The sequence below is a fragment of the Spermophilus citellus genome, assembly GCF_964194105.1.
Source record: "Spermophilus citellus genome assembly, chromosome: 3".
Classification (NCBI taxonomy): Eukaryota; Metazoa; Chordata; class Mammalia; order Rodentia; family Sciuridae; genus Spermophilus; species Spermophilus citellus.
Window position 1 is genome coordinate 104,315,046 of NC_138184.1, and position 24,188 is coordinate 104,339,233.

Genomic DNA, 24,188 nt, shown 5'->3' on the forward strand with positions numbered 1-24,188 from the left:
GCAGGGGGCTGTGGGTGGCTTGCTGCTGTCTGCCTTGGCCCTGGATGGTAGCTATAGCACCAACCCTGCAGGGTCAATATGGAGTCACTGCTGTGGGCGGCCACAGCCCCAGGGGATCTGTGCTCCTGGTGGCCCAGGTGTGTGTGGGGCTAGCAAGGGCTCCTGCCCTGGGGCAGCCTGTGGTCAGGGTTCTTGGAGACAGGTACTAGTGTGGTGGCATTGCTGTGGGGACTCCAAAACCAGCCAGATTCATGCCCTAAACAGCAAGTCTCTCCTCATCCCCAGCAACACTATCTGTCCAAGCTTGGGCGTTTGTCACGCCCTGTGAGTGCATAGGGCAAAGGATCACCTTTGCTCACAGTTGCACCAGAAGAGCCTCAGAACTGAGGCTGGGAATGTCCCCACAAGTGCCACTTGGGGCTCATCTCTATTCTCTCAGGTGAGCGTGACTGAGTCCTGTGGGCACGGGGACATCTGGAGTCTCTCTTGTCCAGGGGCAAGGACCTGGGGTGGACTATTGTCCTCTGAATGTGGCTGAGCCGAGGTGGGAGGTCAATATAAAACAGGAATGAGGTCAGACCCAGGACAAGTGGAAATGGGCAGAGGAGCCAGTAGCAGTCTTTTTTTTTTTTTTTCCAAAACAAAGAAATGCCAAACCAGGTTCACAGGAAAATGTGGCTAATTCAGACCTTTTGTGGTTGGCAAGTTCATCTTTGCAGCCACATGTGAACAGTGGGGTGGCTGGAAAGATGACAGGGCCTGAGGTGTCCTGCACCCTCATGGCTCCCCGCTGATTTCCCATCTGCTCACTCCTGTCTTGCGGCTTGTTTGGAAACCAGTCCCAGCCTGGCAGGGTCCTTGGAGCAGGTGTTTTGCAGTGCCTTCAGTTTGGCAGGAGTTGGCCCCTGGATTTGCTCAGGTTTTTGATCATACACAAGGTGCGCAGGGGAGTGTCCGTGAATCTCAGTCCCCGAGCACAGGCAGCCCTCACCAGACCCAGCTGGGAGCAGACAGTGACAGCAAAGCCCTGTGGCCATGTGTGGTCTGGAGAGAGCAGACACATAGACCAGGCCCATGTGTCAGATCCCAGAGCCATGCGTGCAGGATGGCACTCAGGTGCCCTGGGGATTTTAGGGCATGCTGTAGGAAGTGCTGTTGTGCAGCAGCAGGTCCTCCCGCCTGGCACTGGCTGTGGCTGTCCTGGGAAGTCAGGCTGGGCAGGAAGCTCAGCCTTGAAAAGCCTGCCAGCCCTGCTGCATGCCCTCCTGGCTCTGTGTCCACTCCTCCTCTGGGAGGGATCTGTCCCTCTGTGGGCTCTACTCCCTGGCTGCTGCCTCCTGCAGCTTACACTGCATGTGCATCTCCGCTTCCCCTGCATGCCTGGCTGCAGGCTAGCATGAGGTGCTGATCGCTGCTGGGTACCCAGTGTGGAAGCTGGCACCCTGAGCCAGAAGTACCAGTGCTGTAGCAGGGCAGGGTGGTGCAGACTCGGGGCTGCACAAGGTACAGACCAGCTGGGACTCGGGAGATTTCCAGACAGCTGCTTATGAGGCACCTAGCAACTCCTGGGTCCTGCAACCCAAAGGGTGACGGCGGCTAGGGTCTCTATCCAGATCACAGCTACACAGTGTCATCTGGGGGTGTTTGCTGTGGGGCCTGGGTGTCACCTGGGCAGCACCTCCTGTGGAGTGTGACTGGGAAGGCTGCTGTGTGGTGTTAGGCACCTCTGGTCTCAGCGGCCTCTGAAGGGCAGCCCGGAAGGAAGGCAGTGCCCCATCTTGTACTCTAGGCTAGAGTTTGGCCTGTGTCCCACTGCTGGGACCTGGGGAACTTGCACAGCCACCCCTGAGTCATGGGGTACTGCACAGCCATCTCCCTCAGAGGTGGCCTCTTCAGGATAGAGGCTCCCTCCCTGAGGTGTGACCCCAGCCTGGGCACCTACTCAAGGGGCACCACCTCCAGGTATGTACTGTCAAAAGCCAGGGGCCCAGGCCTCAGTGACATGGCCCCGTGGGAATTTCCAACCAATTGACAGGTTTTCCCTTCCTCTCCCTGCAGAAGGATATGGCCCTGAAGCCACAGGAGCGGAAGGAGAAATGGGAACAACGTCGCCTCTTCAAAAAGCCCAGGGACTCAGAAACCTGTCCATCTGCAGAGCCCAGTGAGAACAGACAACCCCTGGAGGCGGACAGCCCTGGGCAGGACTTGGAGCCCAGCTGTGAAGGAGGGGCCAGGAAGGTCCCCTTGCAACCCTCTAAGCAGGTGAATACCTGGTCCCTCCCTACCTCAGGAACTCTGCAGCCAGGTCTGTCCCCAGGCCACACCAGCACCTGGACACCACCCGTCGGCACCTGGGCATGCCTGGCAACGCACTCCATCGTTGTTGGGCTCAGGGTGTGGGGCACATGTGGAGGGGGCATTGGCAGAGATAAAGGAGCTGGTCTCCTGGTTCATGGAGGTGCAGGGACTTGCCCAGGCCCCTGCTGCTGAGAGGCCGTGGGAGGGTGTGTGCTGGCCGGGTGGATGACAGTGCCAAGCTGATAGGCCGGCCCCGTTTCCCGCTGCGTCTGTCAGGTTCCGCCGACTACGGGTATCCAGGGGTGTCCAGCGTGTCTGTAACGAACATGGGGACCAGGCTTAGTGCTGAGTGTTCTGCACAGGTAGCACCATCTGCCAGACTGTGGCACGGGGGCAGGGAGTGCTCAGCCACAGGACTGTGGCAGGTGGTCTAGGTGGAGGAATGACCAGGAGACTGGGCCACCACCCCCCAGGCCTTCCTGCCTGGCTGGGGAAGGGCCTGTCAAAGCAGGTGGATGCTGGCTGGGGCTGCCCTATGTGTGGGTCTGCCCTCGGTCCTGGCTCAGCTGCAGTTGCACCCTCCCGGGGTCCCTGGGTCTGCGCCTTCTCAGTGTTTTGGGCTCCGCCTGAGTTCCTTTGGGAGTTGGGCTCTGGAGAGAACAGCATGCCTCAGGGGCCTGGGCTGGATGGGGGGGTCCGCAGGCACACCTGCCCAGGTGGACACGTGCTCTTTCTTCCATGCAGGTGTGCTCCCCAGAAGGGGGGCCGCTCCCAGCTAGCCCCTGGCACCAGAACGGCCCGGCCCAGCACCAGCAGCAGCTCCAGCCCAGCCAGCCCGACCAGCCCCAGGGGCCCCCCCCAGCCCCGTGTCAGCGCTGCCAGCCCCGTCGGGCATCCCCGGACCCTGGGCAGCCCTGCCCACCCCAGCGGCCACCCCCAGGCCAGCGCAGCTGGCCCCAGCGGTCACTTCTGGGCCTGAGACAGCCCTCCCAGCCCCGGCGGTCACTTCTGGGCCCCGGTCAGCACCGCCAACCTCAGCGGCTGCTTCCAGCCCCAGATCAGCTCTGCCAGTCCCAGCGGTCACGCCTGGCTCAGCCCTACAGGCCTCATTGGGCACTGCCAGGCCCCAGGCAGCGCTGCCGGCGCCTGCGGTCCCTCCTGGTCCCATGGCACCGCTGTCGGCCATTGCGGTCTCCCCTGGCCCCGTGGCACCGTTGTTTGCCACGGCGGACCCTGTTGACCCCATGTCACCTCTGCCGGCCCCGGCAAGCCCTGCTGAACCCTTGTCACCTCTGTCGACCCCTGTGGTCCCTGCTGAACCGGCACTGCTGCCGGCCTCTACGGTCATGGTCCACCCCATGTCTCCATGGCCAGCCCCATAGGGCTGCCTCAGGACAGTGCCAGCGGTGCCAGCCCCCACGTTCACTCCTCATCCCACGCCGCCGGCCCAGCAGCTCCCTCTCATGTCGGTGCCACTGCCCCCGGCGGGCACTCCTAGCCCCATGTCAGCGCAGCCAGCCCCGAAGGTCCCTCCTGGGCCAGCCTGACCGCCCCCGGCGGTCTCTTCTGGGCCTCAGACAGCCCCAGCAATTAATCAAATCTGCAGAGCCAACTGGGCCTCCTAAACCTTCCCTGCTGGGCCCTGGACAGCCATGCCAACAGAAGCGGCCACTCATGGGCCCAGAACAGCCCCACCCTCCCCAGCGACCACTCATGGGCCCAGAGAAACCCTGCCGGCCCCTGCGGTCACTTCTCGGTCCAAGCCAGCCCTGCAAACCCCAACCCTTGCTTCCTGTCCCCACTCGTCCTTCACTGCTGGGGACACCAGGCCCACCCCGTCGGCCTCTCCTGGGACCCCTCTGTCAGCCACGGCGGTCCCTGCTGGATCTAGTGCCAGCCCGTCAGCCCCAGCCTTCACCCCTGGCTCTGGGCCATCCCTGCCGGCCTCCAAGGTCACGGTGGACCCGGTCCTGTGCCCCAGGAGTGGCCCGCCAGGCCCCCTCTGTGAGCCCTGGAGCCTGATGCCAAGTAGCTCCCTGGATGAATTTTCCAGTCACCCTGTGGCTGCCCTGGTGGGGCCTAGCAGGCCTGGATGCTGTGCCGGACTGGCCTGAGGCCTTTTCCAGACAGGCCTGGCTGACTACTGTTGGAAACGGAGGCTCAGCCAGAGGCAGGAGGAGCCCTGCTATGCCATGATCAGGTCAAGCAAGGCCATCGCAGCAGGAAAGAGGAGACCTGGCCTTTTACATCACTTCATCGCACCCTCCCCTGCTGGTGTCAAGGCCTCCTGGTGTTGTGGTGACCCCCACGTGTGTGCTGCTCTGTGATGTGCGTGCCCTGGGGGGAGGCACACAGCCTCCTGAGGGCTTGGAGCCTGCTGGTCCCTCAGCCTTTCTCCCTGTGCCTCTAAATTGCCAACACCGTCTTTGCATCTCTGAGTCTCCATCACGTGTGCAGCTGTGCGAGATGTGCATGTGTGCGTGCGTGTGGTGTGCAGGTAGGCTTGTGTGTGCTCTTTGTGTCTGGGCGTGTGTGATGGGGTGCCAGCCACAGGCTTGCTCCCATGGGGCCCGCCCTGTCCGGCCAGTGTGCATTCCCTGCCCCCAGGCAGAAATTCCTAGTGATAAATTGGTCAAGATGTGGGTGGCCAAGTTTTGGGGCCCAGCCCCCTCCTTTGGCAATCAGGTGACGCTAGTGTCCACTTGAGGGTCCCCAAGCTGCAGGAAGGACACACAGGGGCTGAGACCCAGGGGATGCCACCCCATTCCTCAGGGTTCTGCCTCCACTCAAGTGGGGGCACTGCTAGGGGGCCACTTGGGTCTCCAGGGAGAGCTGCAGTGTCCAGGGCAGGTGGAGAACCCACTCTCTGGGCCCTTCTTGCTCTACCCCAGCAGCATTCTGTCAGCTGCTGGCTGCCCCAGTTGACAGATCTCACACTACAGGGCTGTCTGTGGACCCCGCCCCTCCTATGGGTCCCCTGGCCCCTGACCCTAGGCCTCTAACCCCCGTCTCACGTCAGCTCTGCACTCAGGTCTCCTGAAGTCCCAGGGGAGAATGAGCCCCATGAGGGAGCTTGTGTCCCAGGAGGGAGGAGCCTGCGCCCTGCCTGTCCCAGGCCTTGGGGAGCCCAGGGAGCTAGCTGTGGCCAGCCTACTGGTCCCCTGAGCCAAGAGTGGGCTGGAGTCACCTGGTGCACAGCCACCTTGTATACCAGCCCCATCTGCGAGGAGGAGGGAACAGGGATCCCCTTGTTCCAGGCCAGGCCTTCCACCAATGCCGAGCCTTTCCCTTGCTCAGGAGGACCCTAGCTGCCTGCTGGGTCCTTCCAGGGCTGCAGCCTGCCGCCTCGCCAGCCAAGGTGGCTCTGAGCCCCACCTGCCTGGGCAGGCCCCCTTCCTGGTGCTTACCTAGGGCTTCCACCCTGGAATTCCAGGCTTATTTTTCTGATTAAAGAAAATAAAAGTACCATGCTATTATTTTTTATAACAGCATTCGTGTTCGTAATTTAAACAGATGAGCGTGTGTCTGATCCCCACGCGTGCTCTTCCCACATCTGGACTTGCTCTCCACCCATGAAGTCCCCAAAGGGGGCACACCTGTCAGGCCTGGCCAAGGAGGGGTTGCCCTGGCTGTGTCCCCTTGTGGGTGCTGTGGTGCCCTGGTCATGAGCAGGGTGAGGAGCCATCTAGGCTAGGGAGTAGGGGAATCCCATCAGGGCAGAATCGAGGGTCCTCTGAAGCTGCCGTCACATGGCCAGTGCTTTGGGGGGGGTCAGGATCCAGGGGGAGCAGCCTGTGGTGCTTTGCCCACTTGTGTCTGCCTAAGGGGTTCTGCATTCCCTAGGGGGCAGGGAACCCAGGGTTCCAGCCCTGGCCCATGGCTGGGACAAGCCTAAGCTGGACTCTGCACATTTCATGGTAGGCCAGGGAGAATTTCTCTCTTGGTATAATCACCTGCAAAGTTGCCCTGGCACCTTCCACTGCCCTCAGATGCCTGAAATGCCTCCTGGTGTCCCCTGACATCATGTGCTAAGGGAGTACTAGTTTGGACCACCTTCCCCTCAGAAAACCCACAGCTCGTCACTCTACTGTGAGGACATGGGGCTAGAGGGGTCAGAATGTGTGTGTGTGTGTGTGTGTGTGTGTGTGTGTGTGTGTGTGTGTCTGAGCCTTGTCCTGCCTGCAGGCAAGGGAGGCGCCACTGCACCCTCGGGGCCTAGCTGGGCCAGTAGCACTGCAGGGAGAGGATGGAGGTCGCACCAGCAGAGTGGACACTCACTGAGGGAGCACCTGGGCTCCCCTTGAACCCAGAGGACTCACAAAGCCTGGGCCTGACCTCCAGCTTCAATAGAAGCCTCAGGTCCAGACTGCCACCACAGGGAGGGCCCAGCTGCCACCCAGGGGCCATGCCACATGTGTGTGGCCTTAGGGAGTGGCTGCCACCACTGTCCTTGAGCACACAGGTTCCACGCCACTGGGTCTGGCATTTCTGGGCAGCTGGAGACCCAAGTTTTCTGTAGATTTGGCAATTTCAAAGTGTTGGTGGCAGATTCTAGTTTCCAGGACCCATCTTGCTGACCGAGGGAGGACACAGCTGTGCAGGGCTGCTTGTCCTGCAGCTGGGTGTGGCCTTAGGTGAGTGGAGCTGGTTCTGTGGCTTTGGGGGTCTTGGTGCTGTGGGCTGCAAAGGCAGTTGGCATGGCCTACCCTGAAGGTTGTGGATGGAGTGAGTCTGGGGCATCAGTGGGCATCTAAACTAACTGAAAGCCCTCCAGAAAGGGGAGACTGGGCACAGCGCCTGAGTGGCCATCAGCATTAGTCACCCAGCATAGGGAAATGCGGTGTGGCCCTCCCTGCCCCAGGAGAGGTGCTGTGGGGAAGGGTGTGGGTTGGGGAGGCCAGTGGAGTCCTTGACAGGACATCGAGCCTTGCAGTTTGTTGTGGGAGGTGTCTAGGATGGGTTCCCAGAAAACGACTGGAGCGGTTCTCTGTCTCCCTAAGAGGCAAGGCAGGCCCTGTGTAGGGGCCTCAGACTGGTCCACACGGGCCACATCAGTACACAAGTGGCAGGGCAGCCAGGGAGGGACAGCCAATTGTGTAGGTGGCAGAGCCCCTTCCTGCCCTGCAGAAGTCTTGTGCCCACGTGGGCCTGTGCCACTCCTGAGCGCAGAGACACCCTGGCTGGCCCCAACTCCAGGTGACGCTCAGGAGCCTCAGGGAGTCTTCCAGGCAGAGTAGGCCCCACACGTCCTCCTCCAGCTGCACGTCACCTCCCTGATTCCATCCTACAGTGCGCCAGGGAAGTGCTTTGGCGTGGGGGGTGGCTGGTGAGGGGTGAGAGTGGAGGAGACAGCACGAAAGTCAGGTGGCAGGACCAGCCTGGGTGCCTGAGGAAGCGTGAGGGCCAGAGGCCTGGGCCTGGAGCACAGGGCCTTCTGAGTGAGGTGAGAGCCTGGGGATCTGAGCAGGCATCAGGGCCTGGCCTGAGACCCGAAGTGGCCAGAACCCCAGGCCACAGTGGCAGAGCTTAGCCCCCAGACCATTTGGGCTGGGCCGAAACTGGCCAGGCAGAAAGGCTACTGGCCTTCCGCCCCTAGCCAGGTGCTGTAATGACAGGGAACCACTTTCCATGTCCAACCACACCTGTCCTGGGCCAGGGTCTGGCAAGGAGCCACTCCCGGGATGGTACGTGGACAGGAGCAGGCACATGGGCTGTGGCCAGGGCCACCAGCCTTGGAAGGCCCAAGATTGCTCAGCAGGACTGTCCGTGGGTCTTAAATGTTCTGGAAGCCACATTGAAAGGGGTCGCTGTCAGGCGGCTTTGATAATGTCTTCAACTGTGTACTTGGAACAGTACATTTTTTTTTTTTTTTTCAAAGAGAGAGTGAGAGAGGAGAGAGAGAGAGAGAGAGAATTTTTAATATTTATTTTTTAGTTCTCGGCGGACACAACATCTTTGTTGGTATGTGGTGCTGAGGATCGAACCCGGGCCGCACGCATGCCAGGCGAGCGCGCTACCGCTTGAGCCACATCCCCAGCCCTGGAACAGTACATTTTAACACATTATCAGCATGAAAATTAGCAGTGAGATGTTTTACATTCTTTCATTTTTCTTTCTTTTGTCTTGAGTCCTGGGAAACTGGCATATAGGTATGACCTTGGCTCCACACCATGTGGCTCAGAGCCGAAGCTATCAGAAGGGCATGAGGCCCCAAGTGGTTCTCCATGCCTGCTGCTTCCTGGCCAGTGGGGAGGTCCGCTGTGCTCAGAGCCCAGTGTGGCCTTGCCTAGCCAGGCCCCAGGCCCCAGCAGTAACAAACCAGAGCACACCTGTTTCTAAATCTCCCTCCCCGTCACAGTGGACGAAACTCGGACCTGCCCAGGCGATTCGGCCAGCAGCTGGACATCACTTCCACTTTTCATGCCCACACAGTGAGCAGAGCTCTGCTTTCTCTTTATAAGTCTCCATAACTGGACTTCACTGGAGTGTAATGAACAGGACACCCAAGTGTGAGGGACACAGCAGGGTGGTGCTCAGAGGGAAACATTTTAAGTGCCATAGATGTCAGGAGATATGTGAAGTCAGAGCCTGAGGTTCCACTTCCAGAGTCCAGCAAAATCTCAGACACAGTGGCACACACCTCTGATCCCAGGAACTTAGGAGGCCAAGACATGAGCATGCCAAAGTCCAGACCAGCCTGGGCAGCTTCAAGAGATCCTGCCTCAGAAAATAAGGGCTGGCAGTGCAGCTCAGTGGTAGAGTGTGTGCCAAGCATGTGGGAGGCCTTGGGTTCAGTCCCCAGTACCAAAGAAAAAGAATAAAGCCAGAGTGGCATCTTTGAAAATGCCAGCAAACTTGAGAAATCCCTATAGGTTACCCAAGAAAAAGGAACACAGATGGGCACTCGATATGATGTCAGAGACATTGACCAGACAAGCTCCTCCACAAACGGGTGACCTGAACAGGACCTCCCGAGGTGTTCTTGGCCCGTTTGCTCTGGACATCAAGAGTTGCGCTGGACATTAACGAGTTGGTGACAACTCGTTAAGCCCCACCACAACCCAGGCCGCCTGGGGACTTTCCCAGGGTTAACTCTGAGCTCTCGGCTGCTCCAAGATCCAAGCCCAGACAACCTGTGTGGTTTCGAGCCCTCGGACCCGCAGACTGCTTCCACTGCCAGCCTGTCTACAGGCCCTGGGGTCTTCCCAGCAGCCCACCTGAGCAGGCGCTGCCCTGTGAAAGGCTTTCTGGAAGGCTCCCACTACTCTCAGGTGAAGTCCAGCCTCCTGGATATGCCAGGTCCCCCTGTGGACTCTACGCCTTTCTGGTTTCCCTTCCAGGATCCCCCCCACCTGGGTCTGGCCATGCAACTCCTGCTCAGCTGTCCTTCTGCTGCATGGCCGCCTGTGCTGGGGTTCTGCTTGCTGAAGGCCCTTGGTCGGGGCAGGTGGAGCCTGGCCTCAAGTGCCTGCTGCTGCTCCTAGACAATGTGCCTCTAGGGAACTGGTTCTGTGGCCCTGGGCTGGTCCTCGGTTTCCGCAACTGTGATGTGGGGTCACAAGGGCCCTCCCTCTGGTGTCAAGAGGATTGTGACCAGGCCCATGTGGCCCTTAGCTGGCCCCGGGCAGTGCCCATCACCAGGATAGGGTGCTTACCTTCTGGGAAGCCAGTATGCAGCACCCTCCTGCCCTGCCTGCCTGCGGCTTCATGTGCCTCAGGTGCTGAGAAGAGGGTGGGCCCTCAGCCTTGTGCTCTCCCCTGCCTGGAAAACACTGTCTACGTCCTGCTGCCCCCAGCCCACCGTGAGCTGGGGTGGCCGGTCTCCGGAGTGCTGGCGCTGCCCAGCATGCAGCCTGGGCTCTGCACTTGACGGGGCCCTGGGCCTCAGTCCCCTCACCTGTGAAGTGGCATGTTCATAACAGCATGTTTGTCTTCGGGTTGTTGAGATGACAGGTGGAAGATGCTGTGTGTGTGGCCACTGTCACACGGACTCTGTAACTCCTTCCTCTGGCACCGCCTGGCTTTGAGGCCCGGACCCCAGGGGCTTGTCTCTGTCCTTGTTGGCTGACACAGGTGCCTCATACTGCACAGGTGAGGCCAGGCTGTGGGCAGCGCCCCAGTCAGTCAGAGGCTCTGATGCTGAGGCCTAGGCTGGCCATTGTGGTGAGCAGCAGGCTGGCTCGATGGTGCTGGAGCTCCCCCCGACAGCCCCACGGGACCTGAGTCAGTCCAGGGACAGATGGCCCTGAGGGTGGGGCAGCACCTGGGCCTGTAGGTGCCAGTCCTCCCCTGCTCCCTGCAGCCTCTGGAGAGCGAGGCTGCGTGGGCATGGCACCCTCCTCACCACAGCTGGGCCAACCTGGACAGTATTCCCTTAGCTCGCCACTTGAAGCTTCTTTGTCAGTCTGTTCTAGGCTCTGGGTGCCAAATTCTAACTAGGAAGACAGACAGCAGGACAGAGCATACCCTGCACGTGATGGCTGCTGGGCAGGGCACTCTGAGCAAGCAAGTGTGGGGCCGGCAAGGCTGAGGGGCCTCGCAGAGGGTAGCCCATGAGCCTTAGCAAGGCAGTGGTGCCTACTGACTGGCACCTGCAGGGAACGCCAGGACAGCCCAAGAGGCTGCTTTGTGTTTGGGAGCTGTTGTGGCCATTCAGGAGGGAGGCAGTGGTGGCTTGGACAGATCATCAGTCCATCAGGTAGAGGAGAATACCACCCAAGCAAGACACAGCCCAGTAGACCCAGGACATGATGGGCCCAGACAGGGCCCAGAGATCCTGCTCCAGGCTGGTGGCATGTACCAGCCTGAGTCCAAACGTTGCTCTGTGGGTGAGACATGGCAGCTGCCCCCCATCCTCCCCAGCAACAGCCGCACAGACACAGCACTGCAGACACATTCTCATGCTCACACACGGCTGTGCCACCAGAGTTTGCCAGGGACATGTCCCCTATGATAGAATTCCTCGTGTCATGTACTGTCCATCTCCGTCCACCTGTCCACTCATCTGCTCATTTACCCCTCCACCCGTTCACATATGCATGCATCTACTCATCTGCCCATCCCTGTTTCTATGCATCTGTCCGTTCACTCACCCACCTGTCCACTTATCTGTCTGTCCACTTATCTGTCCACTTATCCGTCCATCCACCTGTCCACGCACCACCCATCCACCTACCAATCACCCACCTGTCCACTCATCCATCCATCCCCCTATCTACCCACTCACCTGTCCACATATATACCCATCCACTCACCCACCCATCCACTCACCTGCCTGTCCACATATCCACTGACCACTCATCTTTCCACTCACCTGCCTGTCCACCCATCTGTCTACTTATCCACCTGTCCACTCACCCACTCATCCGTACCCCCACCTGTCCACACACTGCCCATCTGCACTGCCGTCTGCCCCCATCTCCCTACCCCTCGGAATCCCAGCAGAGGTGGGGAAGCTGCAGGGGGTGCTCCTCAGGAACAGCAGCTCACGTCCTGACTCGGCACTCTCTGAGGACCCCTGGCTGTCTTCAGACACCACCAAGACCCTCTTCTCTGTGCCAGGCTGGCGGCTCTGCCTGCTGGGCTCTGGCAGGCTGCTGTTAAGAGGGAGGCCATTAAGCAGTCTGTGAGCTTCATGCAGCCGTGGCAAAGTCCCTGAGATGGTCAGCTCCTAAGGGGAACAGGTTTCAGTCCGTGTCCCTTGACTCTGTGGCTTTGGCCTGTGGCAGCACAGTACATCCCAGCAGAGGAAGACTGCTCACCTTGTGGTGGCAGGAAATGAGGACGGACAGGAAGGGTCCCATGGTTCCTGCAGGGCACGCCCCCATGACCAGACCTTGGCATACTAGGCCACCCCCACCCCCGGGCTCCCACACCTCCCTCAGCACCACAGGCTGGCCACTGTGCTGCCAGCGCCTGCCTGGGGATACAGGGTCAGATTGGCCCAGTCCCACTTCCCTCCAGAAGGACCTGGGAATGCGTGCAGTCCAGGAGGGCTTCTGGAACTGGTACCCTGTGCTGACCTGAGAAGCTGTGGGCCAATGGGAGGGACCTTTGCTGGCACCAGGGCTAGGAGGTGCTGCCTCCCCTCAGCAGGGTGTGCTAAGCCTGGGATGTGGCCTGAAGCAGTGGGCCTTCAGGGTGGGCCTCCGTGCCAGGGTGATACCACACCCCTCAGCCCAACCCCAGCCGACTGGGCCGTGTGCAGGAGCACCCCATGGCTGCAAGGCAGCCTGTGGGGTGGTGGGGTGGTTGGGTCCCCTGGGAAGCCCCAGAGGTGCCCAGTCCCTTCTGGGGCTGGGCTTGCCTCCTCTGGCCCTCCCCAGGGAACATGTGCTGCCCCGTCCCTGCAGAGACAGTCTCCACTCCAGCACTATGCGCAGTGTGTGGGCACTGCGGGTGTCAGGTGGGTACCAGCAGGCCCCTTCCTGGCTGGGCACACTGAGGCTGGCCCCACATGGGGCAGGCTTGAGCAGAGTGAGCACTGCACTCTCCAGGCCGGAGGGACTGTGGGCATGTGTGGAGAGGACCATGGACAGGGCCCAGCACAGTGGGGCTTGCAGCCACGCCTGGGGCCTTCCACAGCTGGACAGCAGCCCTGGGAGGACACAAGTGGGGGTCCTCAGAGGACCTGTGACCAGATGGGGGCAAGGGCCACCTGGGCCAGCATCACCTGCACTGAGTGTGCCCTCTCCAGGGACTCAGTACCCTGCGTGGGCACACTGACCTCAGGGTCACTGGGAGCTTGGGCAGGTCCCCAGGCTGCGACTCCAGGAGTCAAATCCCTGGAGGGCCCTGGAGCAGGCTGCCTGCAGCAGGGCTGAGAGCCAAGTGCCCCAGCACGTGGGGGCAGGGCTGCGTCCCCAGGAGCAGCTGGGGAGGGGTGCAGCTTGCAACCAGTGCCCGCAGGAGAGCAGCTGGTGAGTCTTCTCTGCCTTGGCTCAACAGGTTCCTGTTTCCTGCTTGGACAGAGGCCCAGCCCAGCAGCCGGGCAGCCCCACCCTCACCCTCAACACTAGGGGCAGGCTGCCCCGCCCCTGCTCCCAGGCCTGCAAGTGCAGACTGGGTGGGCCACTTGCCCGCTCCTTCTACTGGAGCCTGAGTGTCTCCTGGGTGTTCTCACCAGGGCTGTCAGGCGCAGCTGTGCAGGTGGCACACTGCACTGTAGTGTGTTTCTGTTCCATCTGCACAAGGGGCTCTGGGGGCTGGTGGGACATGTTCCCGCTGCAGGGCACACCAGAGCGTGAAGGCTGAGTCGGTGACGTTCACAATCTTTGTGGGCTCCCTGGGCACACACATGGCAGGACATGTCCCTGTGTGTGCTCATCTGTGGACTGGGATGGTGTGTGTTGGGGGGCTTGTGACTTCTGCCTGTTCTAGGGTCGCTGCTGAGCCCTCCCTCCTGTGCCCTTCTGAGCAGCAGGGTTTCTCGAGGCCCCAGTCCTGGGCAGCCCAGCTGCACGGGGCCCCAGCCGCCTGAGTGGAACCCTCTTTCCTGCCTGGGGAGGGAGAACCCAGGCCAATGGGCAGATGCTTCCTCAAGAGCAGCCTGAGCTGGGGGCTGGGAAGGGCCAGGAAAGGCCTCTGCTGCAGAAGCCTCCACTCTGCTCTTGAAGAGGGCTGTCTCCCAGCCTGCCTGGAGTGTTCAGGAAGTCTGCGTGTGCTGAACTGCCTGGCTGGGCTCATATAGCAAAGGCAGGTGCCCCTGCAGCCCCTCCCGCCAGGCTGGCTCATACCACACAGCGTGGGCCTGGCCCTGGTCCTGCCAGGGGGGAGTTAGCGCCCCTCCCATCCGAGGAGCTGGTGGGGTCTGGCACGGCCTCCTCCCCAAGCCCAAAGGTGTCCACTGAGGCCCTGGCTGGGTCTGGGGGCCATGTATGTGGGTTGCCCTGAGGCAAACCCTGTTGCCCTGGCTGGCAGCGAGCTCAGATGAATGACACCAGCAGATTTGGTGCAGGTCCCCACTGGCCTGCTGGGTTTCCTGTGCCTCCACGTGCTGCACTGCCTGCGGCCACAGGGGCAGTAGGACACAGCCTGGGCCTCCACTGCCCCGTGAGCTCTGGGCTGGGATGTGGCTGGGGGCTAGGGCGTCACAGGGAGGCATGTTGGTGTCACTGGGCAGGAGTGGAGGCCAAGGAGCAGTGCTGGCCAGTCTGTCTAGAGTCCCTGGTGTACCCCTCACTCCCTCCACGCTCCCCCAGGACCCTTCCACGCCTCCCCAACTTCCCACACACCTGCACACCCAAGCCAGGGGCTGCTCCTGCGGGCCCTGCCAGGCCAGGCACCCTAGACCTCATGAAGGCTCAGGGCTGGGCTCCTGGAGCCCCAGTGCTGGCCAGCAGGGACCCAGGGTGCATGCTGCCAGCCTGGAAGCAGCCTGAGCACAGCTGAGGTGGACAGAGTAATGCAGACCTGCAGAAATAGGTTCCCAGGCTCATGGGCGCTGCGCCTGGCCACTCCCACCCCTCTGCCCTCGCTGCCCACTCGTCCCCTCTGAACTTCCAGAGAAGCTGCAGACATCGTGGCCCTTCACACACAGAGGTTCCCAGGTCCAGGGTCCTCTGACCCCTGCGGAGGGCTGGGAGGCCCCATTGAGGGCCCCACCTGGTCGCCGCCCCAGAGTGGGGAGCAGGGCTGAGTCAGAGCTTGCCGTGCCAGAGCCAGGGCCCACCAACCCTGCCCAGGGTGGGCACAAGGCTGAGGTCAGGCTCCCTGCAGGTCCCTCCTTCCCTGTGTGGGGCTGGATGAGGCCAAGCTTGAGGCCCCACCTGGGCAGGGCCACAGAACTGGCAGGGATCTGAGGCTTGGGAAGGGGCTCAGAAACCCCAGAGGGATGGCAGAGGCTGGGGCTCCCCCATGTGCAGAGCAGCAGGAGCTTAGTGCCCCACCTGGTAGGGAAGGCCTCCCTCGCCTGACTGAGGGTGGGTCCTGAGGGAGAGCCCCTCTGCTGGGCGGAAGGGGCCAGCTGTCCAGTGCTGAGGCTATGCCTGAGGCCATGTCCTGTCCACGCCCAGACCTCCTGGGTTGCTGAGGTCTCTGCCCAGTGGCCAGCAGACCTGGCCGGCTTTGTCCTCAAGTGTGTGGACCCAGCCGCTGCCCTGGGCCAGCAGTGGTCTGTCATGATGACCGTGTGTCAGAAGAATGTGGTGAGCAGAGCCCAGCCCGGCCAGCCACAGGCCTTGGGGAACAGCCCTTCTGGACCCTCCCTCTGCTGTTCTTGTCCCTCAGCACTGTGTGCTCAGCCCCTGCCACTGGGGATTGGGCCCTCTGACAGCCACATCCCCAGCCCTTTTCATAGTTTTTATTTTGGAACAGCATCTCACTAATTGCCCAGACTGGCCTTGAACTCAGGTCCTCCTGCCTCAGCCTCCTGAGCCACTGTTCCTAGCCACGCCGTCCTTTATAGTTACTGGAGGTGTTCCTTCGTAGGCTTAGGAGGGTGGGGACACATCTGTCTTAGTTTCTACCCAGAATGTAGGAACTCTGAAGGCTGGCTGGGTGGGCGGATGGAGGGACGAACAGGTCAGGTGGTTGGCTGGTTGGGTTTTGATCAGCTGGGTAAGTGGATGGGTGGGTGGATCGCTGGTTGGACGATTTGTTGGTTGGTTGGCTGGCCCGCTGGTTGTTTGGCTGGCTGTGAACCAGGACTGGCTCCGCCTCTTGGCGTTGGCATCATCAGGCACACTGGCAGGGCCCTGGGGTAGGTCTCCGGCCAACATGTGTGCTGACTTGGCCAAGTCTGCCCCAGCGGCCAGGGGCAGTGGGGGCCAGGCGGGCAGGCAGGCAAGCGAGCACACGTCCTGCAAGCTGGCTGGCCGTGACCTCAGCATGTTCACTAGGACAGCTGGGGACGTGCCAGAGACTGTGAGCAGGCCTGGAGGCTGAGCCCTGGTGTGAGCAGGCATCCTGCCATGGCCCTCGCCCATGTGCCCTGTGGCGTCGCCTCCAGAGATAGAGTGCCTAGCGCTGGCTGTGGCTCCATCCCCCTTGGGGCCGTGGTGGTCATCTGTGGAAAGGGGATGAATGTTCTTTCCCCTCAGGGAAGCCAGGGCAAGCAGGGCAGGGCCATAGGGCCCTCGCCCGACCTGGGCCTCGTGTGCTGGTGTGGTGGCGAGGCCAGTCAGTGGGTCTTGCAGATGGCACACTGAGGCACAGAGTGGCCCAAAGGCACATGGCCAGGGAGGCACTGTGCTGACTGTGGGCACTGGATGTGGGAGTCCTGGGGCCTCCTGACCAGCTTCCTGCTTGGCCAGGGACAGGATGTGGGCAGGGACCCCAAGGATGCCCTGAGTCAGCAGCTCAAGAAGTAGGATGGAGCCCATGGGGGTTTAGGTGTGCTCTGTCCCATCTCCTCCTGGCGCAGGTCACCATGGGCTTCAGGGTCTGCAGGCTCTGCCCTCTGCTGTTCTCCACAGACCCCAGACCCTCAGCTCAGGAGGAAGTGTCTCCCCTGACCAGCCCCAGCAACCAGGGAGGTCCCTGGGCTGCGGCGTGGGTCCCAAGTCAGATGCAGAAGCAGGAGGGCCTGGGACAAATGGGCTCAGGTGTGTGTTTGCCTGAGACTGTCTCTCCCTGTCCCCAGATGAAGGTTGCTGTGTCCAGAGGGGGTGACCACAACAGTGACGACGACAATATTCTTGAAGCCAGCAGCTCCCGGCAGAGCAGTCCCCAGGACCAGCTTAGCGACGTGAGTGCCCTGGCACCACCCGGTTCCCGGTTCCTGGGGCTCTGGTCTGGCTGCAGGCAGTTGGGGGTTTGCTCTAGAAGCATGACTTACTCCGTAGGATGTCCCCACGAGAGGGACTGTGGGTGGGACTATTAGGAATACCAAACTCACCACCCCAATACCCACATGGCCACCAGCATGACCCCAAGGTTCCAGAGTGTGCTCTAGGGATGAACTGGAGGCCAGGTGCCCCATGCTGAGTGGTTGGTGGAGCTGAGCCTCCGACAGATCCCGACAAGAGTCCTGAGGTGTGTCATAGACACTGCAAGGCTGGCCTGACTAGGAATGACCCTCCAGCATCCCAGAGGGCTGGACCCGGGGCTGCAGGTCCCTGGGGGTGGCCAGCTGAAGTTCAGGGGGAAGGGAGCCCTGGTGGCTCAGGTCCATAGGCTTGCGACTCAGGCTGGGATTCCACTAGTGGTGGGGCTTGAACCCCAGCCAGGGCCTAGGGAGGGGGCGGGCACCCCTCCCCTAGTTCTAAAGAGGCCCCAGGTGGCAGGCCCCCCTCCCCCAGGACTGAATGAAGTGGGGCCTGGGTGCCTGCAGGCACCGGGGGAGGCACAATGGCAAGGCTCCCTGTCTTGCTGCCTGGAGATGTGGAAATAGGCTGGCAATTGTCTGGGGCCCAGGGCTGCCTCAGTTAGCCCTCCTCTAGCTGCCTGCCCAGCCAGAGTGGAGACAGTTCCGCCTGCGCCTAAGAGCTCAGGAGCCACATAGGCCCCCACCCCTCAGCTGCCGGTCAGGGCTGTTGGGAAGAGGAGGACACCTCCTCCCCACTCTGCAGGGTGGCCAGATGGGTCTGAGGGAAGAGGGAGGGGTTGCTACTAAGTGGGCTGCCCTCTCCCTCTGGTCCTCCTCCATACCCACCCCAGCCCTCCAGCCTTCCTGCCATGACCTCTACTGTGCCCCGGGGTCAGCAAGGACACCCACTGCTTAGTCCTGGTGGGGCACAGTACCCACCCATCCAGCAGGGTGTGCTGCTCCTAGAACCGCCCCTGCAGTGTCTCTTGCCCAGAACTGGCCAGCACTCAGCTCCGTCCTGCCTTCTGTAGCCAAGTCCTTGAGGCCCTGTCCGGGAGGGTCTGTGGGCCTGTCTCCAGTTGGGGTGGTGGGCACTGGGAGGAGGTGCTGTGGTCCACTACTGATCATCCTTTCTTCCTCTGCAGAGCTCAGCGCAGGCCGCGTCTGGGAGAGGCTACTCCGTAAGTCTCCAGGCCCCTCCACCCTGCTGAGTGGCCCCTGCCACAGAGCCCGCCCCCAGCACACCTGCCCAGCAGCTCCCACACCCAGGCTCCACCATCCTGGGATCTGCTTCTGGCCGTGACCTTGGGGGGGTGGAGGGTGCACATGCCCTGGGGCCATGATTCACAGGGATGTGCCACTTGGGGACACCCAGGAGGCGCTGCATGCAGGGCCTCTGCCAGGAGCCACAGGGTGCTCAGCCCACATGGGCACAGCAGGCATAGCCTCAGGTGCCTGAGCACAGATGGGCACAGGGACTCATCATCCTGGAGCTGGTGCTGCCTATGGCCAGTACAGGGGAGGGGGACTGGGGCCCTGGGAAAGTGCATTTGCGAGCGCCGTCCAGTGACATCCTGTGCCGATGGGTGTTTTGAGCCAACACCTGGCCCCGCCAGATCCGCTGCTCCAGGTTCCCTCAGAGCAGCCCCTGCGCCCTCCTGGCAACCCTTCCTTTTCCCTCAATGTCAGGAGGAAGGTAGATAGTGTGAAGCCCAGATCTCCATAAAAGCCATCTCTGCAATCCACAGCCCCATCCCTGTGGCCACAGCGACCCCCGGGTATGTGTTTCACCTAGTAATTACTCAGTGGGGCCAAGCACAGAGAGCGCCACAGCTCCCTGCTGGGCTTCCGCGGGACCTGGAAAGGACAGAAGTGAGCAGGCCATGGCCATTGCTTCCACACCACAGCTCCAGTGAGCAGGCCATGGCCTGTGTATTCCCACATGCCACAGCTCCAGTGAGCAGGGCATGGCCAGCAGTGGTCAGGGCTATGCCAGACACACCAAGCCTGCTGTTGTGGTGGCAGGTCCCACAGTTGCTGCAGGCTGTTGTGTAGTTTGGAGAAGCTGAGAACTGGGCTTCTCCAGGACAGGCAAGGTGGCTGGACGTGGAGTCGGCCATCTCATGTCTGGGGCACTTGGCAGAGGGAGTGTGGATCTGAGTCCCACCGCCACACCCCAGATTTCCAGGGAGTTGGGGTTCTCGTGGGCAGGAAGAGTGCTGGGTGCCTGGGCCAAGCCCCCGAGGTGGAGGTGCCGTGTCCCTGTGAGCACCACAGAGGTCCTGCCAGTGGCCACAGCTGGGGCGAGGACAGGTCCTGTGCTCAGGGAGGTGCCCTGCCTGGAGGCCAAGGCTTCCAGGCCAGCTGTGGCCCTGGGGTGGCCGGTCTCTTCCTGCCCCAGCCACTGGCTGCTCCTCTGCTTCCAGATCCCTGCTTGTTTCCCAGGCTCCTCCCCAGACGCTGCCTGGTTGGTGGTTCTGGAGAGCCTGTGACTGACTTGCCAGCTGCCCCAGCACAGCCCCCACAGCTGCTGTAGGAGTGACAGATGGTGGCAGGGCAGGCGTCGCTCCCCTCCGAGCAGCAGCCCAGGCGGTCCCAGGTCTGCAGATGGTCCTCTGGGTGACGGAAGCCCTGGTGCATGCAGATGGGCCCTGGGTATGCAGGCCTGTGTGTTCGACTCCGACAGGGCCCTGCTGTTTGTAGGTGGCCTGGTGCAGAGCACAGGTGGTCAGTCCTGGCCCTGCAGGCTTTCGTCACACCAGTGAGCCTCTCGTCCAGTCGGCATGGGGGTCAGACCCCAGGCAGACAGTGGGGCCAGGCCCGTCTTCAGAGGCTGAGGAGCTGCAGCCACCTGGGTGGCCTGTGTGCAGCAGAGGGGCTGGAGCAGCAGGGGCCGGGTGGGAGCTGCAAGATGCCGTGAGCCCAGGGTGGGCCCCAGGGGCCTCAGACCTGTGCCCTCGGGTTGGCTGGCTCATGTCTGTGTGCAGCTCACCTGGGGCCCTCGGTACACCTGTGTGTTGGCGCATGACTGCCATGTGCCTGCGGGTGTGGCCTGCTTCACTTGCAAGTGTCAGGAGAGCCCCCAGGGGCAACTGTGGGCACATATCGGGCCTGTGTCTGCATGTGGGTGTACAGGCGAGCTCCGGGCCTCTCCAGCAGCTTGGAGCCCACTAACAAGGAGCACACACATGGCCTGACCCTCCCCAGGGCATCCCTGTCCCAGGTGGCAGGGATGTTTGTCAGCTGACCTGATTTCCTAGACCCTTTTCTAAGTGGGCTAATTCTGCAAAGACCTTATCTCCAGCAAGTCCGCTGTCACTGCTCACCCTCAATGGCTTGTGTCCCAGAAGCAGGCCCTACCTCCTGCATAAACCATCAGATCTTTGTTAATGCCATGAAATTAGTTAGAAAGCAATCTTCCTAATTTGGCTGCTTGAATCCAAGGCTGAGGGGGTCTGCTTCCTACAGAGCAGGGTTGGGCTCCCTTCATAAAGGGGAAAGGCCCTGTGGACACCTGCAGCTGCTCCTGCAGAGGCCCCTGGGTGGAGGTGACCAGGACAGAGAGGAGGAGGCAGAACAGCTGCAGGTGGTCCTTGCTGTGACCGCCAACCTGTGAGGTGGGCACTTGGTTCTAGCCCACTCTTTTCCTCCAGAGAAGCTCAGGGCCTGGAGCCAAGACCTCTACTGCCCTCCAGCCGGAGCCCTCCACCCGGAAGCTCTGCCCAAAGCCACCCAGGGCCCTCATCATGGTCAGGAAGGAGCTGACACCTTGTGCCCTCCCCTCCTCTGTCCCTAAGAGTGCCACTAAGACCTCTATGGTCCCCACCACCTGCCCTCCTCATGGCTAGAGCATGACTTGTGGCCCCCAGACAGAAGAAAACCAGCCAGTGTTTGTCCAGTGTCTCCTGTGGCCAGTCTCTGTGACTGGAAGTGTGCACAGAGATGGTCGCCAAGCTCAGGAGAAGCTGCCCTGGTGAGGTGGTGAACAGGGTGGCCGGCAGGTCCAGGCCTTGCTTAGAGAGTACCAGAGGGCTGGAACTCCAGGACAGCATGCAGAGGGGGGCCCAGGCATGCTAAGGGGCACCACAAGGGGGTGAGGTCCCAGTTAGTTAGCAGGGCCCAGGGGTGGACCGAGAGGGGGCAGAGGCCAGGCCAGGTGGAGCTCTGACTGATGCAGCATGGGAGACCCATGCTGAAGGTGGGAAGAGGAAGCACCTCCGGCCTCATCTGGGGCTGGGCAGCCAGAAAGGAGGGCCAGCCCGAGGCTAGGGCAAAGTCTGATAGGCAGGTTCATGGTGTCATCACACAACCCCTGGGTCACTTCTGAGGCAGGTCATGACGTCACCACATGGCCCTGGGCCACCCCCGAGCAGCTATGACTGTACAAATGCAATGAAAGCACATCACGTCCCCAGGAGTCAGGAGAGCCCCTGCCCCTCATGACTGTTGCACACAGGGTCTTGAGGCCAGCTGCTGGAGGGGTGGCCAGTGCAGGAGCAGCAGCACTTGCCTGTGCCTGTTCTGCCTCCTGTCGTCCACCCGTGTGCCCGGGGAGTGACCTAAGCTCTACACCAGGTGCCAGGGGCACCACAGACCAACCACGGAAGGCCCTGCCCTCTGGGCCTGCTCTCCCCAGGGCAGAGGGCAAGAAAGCTGGCCTTTCAGGAGGAACCACCCGAGCCTGGGCTGTGCCAAAAGAGACAGAGCAGGGTCCCTGCCGTAGCCACAGGTGAAACTGGCGAGGCCTCTGGACAAGGGCATCTCTGAGGTCAGGGAACCCCAAGGAAGTGGGTACTGATGGTAAGGAACTAGGAGGGTGGGGAGCAGGGGCTCCTCCCTGTGCCATTCACAGGGCTAGATGAGGGCAGGAGGACTGGCGGGCTTCCCTGGTACAGGCCAAGGCTGGCCTGCTCCAGCACCAGCATAGCGGCAGGAGGGGAGGCAGCCTGCAGAACCTGAGAAGGGTCTGTCTCCCTGAGCTGCAGGCTGTGGCGAGGACCTGGGGGCCGAGTGTGGTTTGGGAGAGCACTGGTTCTCGAGAACGCCCCAGCTCTCCATTGCCCTTTCCATCCCTTCCTCAGTGCTTCATCTCATAGTGCAGATGTGGAAACAGAACAGAACTCAGTGTCATGCACTGGTGCTGCCCCCAGAAGGCCAAGCCCTGCTAGCGAGAGTGTCCTCACTCTGCCCCCAGAAACAGGAAATGACCCTTCAGACTGCCTGGCAGCCCCCTCCACCCTGTATCCCATGCCAGAGGACTCCCTCCCGCCCACAGTTTAGCCAGCAAGTCATTCTTCTGTGGCATAGAGTGAGGTAGCAGCCAGTGGGGGGTGGGGCCAGCAGTGCTAGGGTGGCCTGGGCATGTGCCTGGCCCCTGGATAGGCCCTCCATGGGCTGAGAGCCTCCCCTGGGTCTGCTGCAGGGTAGCCCACCTCTGAGAGTTAGAGAGACCAAGGCAGCTGCTGCTGCCCTCGGAGCCTAGACCCAGTGGCCTGGTGGCCCCAGAGAGCGCTCTCCTACGCCCTCCTCTTGCCCCTGCTGACTTGCAGGTGCCCACAGTTTCCTGTCTGCTGCTCTGGAGCAAGTGTCCTAAGTATATGCCACCCAGTGGCCTCCACATAGTCCAGAAGCAGGTCATGGCCAGAGGCCCCTTGCCTTGCGTCCCCAGCATGGATAGCACACAGGACAGAACAAGCCTGGCCTCAGAAACTAGCCGTGGCCCTTCACTCACGGAGTCCACTTGGGGGCCACCCCCTGCCCTTCCCCATGCTCCAGAAACCTCTCTGGCCCCACCAGCTCCAGGCTAATGAGAGTTGCTGCCCGAGCATGAGGGGCTGGTGTAGGCTCTTGGAGTCACCTATCCTGATCCTGCCACAGGAGCCGTGCCCACCCCGTGCCCTCTGATCTGGGATTGGGTAGAGGGTCACCAAGGAGATGGTCTGGCTTCCACGGCAGCTCTGACTGTTATGGGGCCTGGGCCAGGAACCCCCACCTTCCCCCTTCCTTCCTGGGGTTCCAGTGGCTTCCTGTCCTCACCAGGTGGCCAGTCCTGCCCCTGACCACAAGTCCTGAACCATGATGAGCTGAAGGATCAGGTCCAGTCCAACCAAGCACTTGAGACCCCCAGATTCCTTGGCCTGCCCTCTCCCCGCTGCACACCCCCAATGAGCCCTAGGACTTGTGCGGGGCCAGATACAGGAGGGGTGTCGGAGGCCCGGCCAGTGGTCGTCCTTGGTGAGGGTGCCTGCGGGCAGGAAGCCCATGGGAGTTTGGGAGGCGCTGGAGGCCTGGCCGTGCTGCAGTGGGGATCAGTGTTGGGGGCTCCTCGTTGAGCCTGCATGTGGATCAGTGACTCATAGGCAGTGGGCACTAGAGTCAGGCACGTGAGGTCTCCCTTTGGTGCACTCAGAAAGGTCAGCTCCCGGGGGCAGAGCATCCCTTATCATTCCAGCTCTGGCTGTCTGTCCCCTGGCCCAGCTGGGACAGGCAAAGGCTCTGAGGTGTGCAGGGCAGATGCCTGGCAGGCTGCGGCGGGCCCTGTGCTCCAGGCCGGGGCAGAGGTCTGCAACACCTGCCTTTCTGTCCATGGCATCCAAGGGAAGGGCAGGAGGGGGATGCTGGGGTCTGTCAGAGGGGCAGGGGGTCACTAGGCTTGATGGCACTGCAGAGGTGGAGGGCGGGGCCTTCCCGAGAAAGCAGGCCAGGCCCAGTGGAGCTGTGGTCAGTGAGGCTACCAGGCTAGGGTCCAGAGGCAAGGTGGGTGATGCTGGGAGATTGGGGGTGCACAGGGGGCAGTGGATTGTGCCTGTGGCCAGGTCACCCTTGGCTGTGTGGTGGAGGCCCAGGACCTATAGCCAACAGCAGAAGGGAGGTGTGTGCCTGGTAGAAGGCCAGAGAGGGACCAGGCCGGGTGCCCGCTCACCCTCCCAGGGGCCTTGAGCACTCACTGCCCAGAGCTCTCCTGGTCTCAAAGCAGAGCTGGGTTTGAGGATCAGCTGACCCCACGCAGGCTGTCGGCCCAGTGGAGGCCACGGACACTCCAGAGTGCTGCCAGCTGCCCTTGTAGGACTTCTTTGTCTCTCCTTCCCCTCAGCTTCTCCCTCCCCTCAACTTCTCAGTATCTCTTTCTCCCCTCAGCTTCTCC

The 24,188-nt window shown here is 61.6% G+C and overlaps 1 protein-coding gene across 9 annotated transcripts in view; it reads left to right on the forward strand.

Annotated features, from left to right (window-relative positions):
- Window positions 1-24,188, forward strand: part of FBRSL1 (fibrosin like 1) — a 61,199-nt gene that overhangs the window by 12,476 nt on the left and 24,535 nt on the right. For 8 of the 9 annotated variants that reach the window (XM_081283536.1, XM_081283531.1, XM_081283535.1 and 5 more), the window contains exons 2-4: window positions 2,059-2,262; window positions 16,880-16,984; window positions 18,190-18,225. In XM_081283536.1, coding sequence (XP_081139662.1) covers window positions 2,059-2,262; window positions 16,880-16,984; window positions 18,190-18,225 — 345 coding nt within the window. Of the gene's footprint in view, window positions 1-2,058; window positions 2,263-3,042; window positions 4,724-16,879; window positions 16,985-18,189; window positions 18,226-24,188 lie in introns of those variants that run through there. The other variant, XM_081283537.1, reaches the window with a different exon arrangement.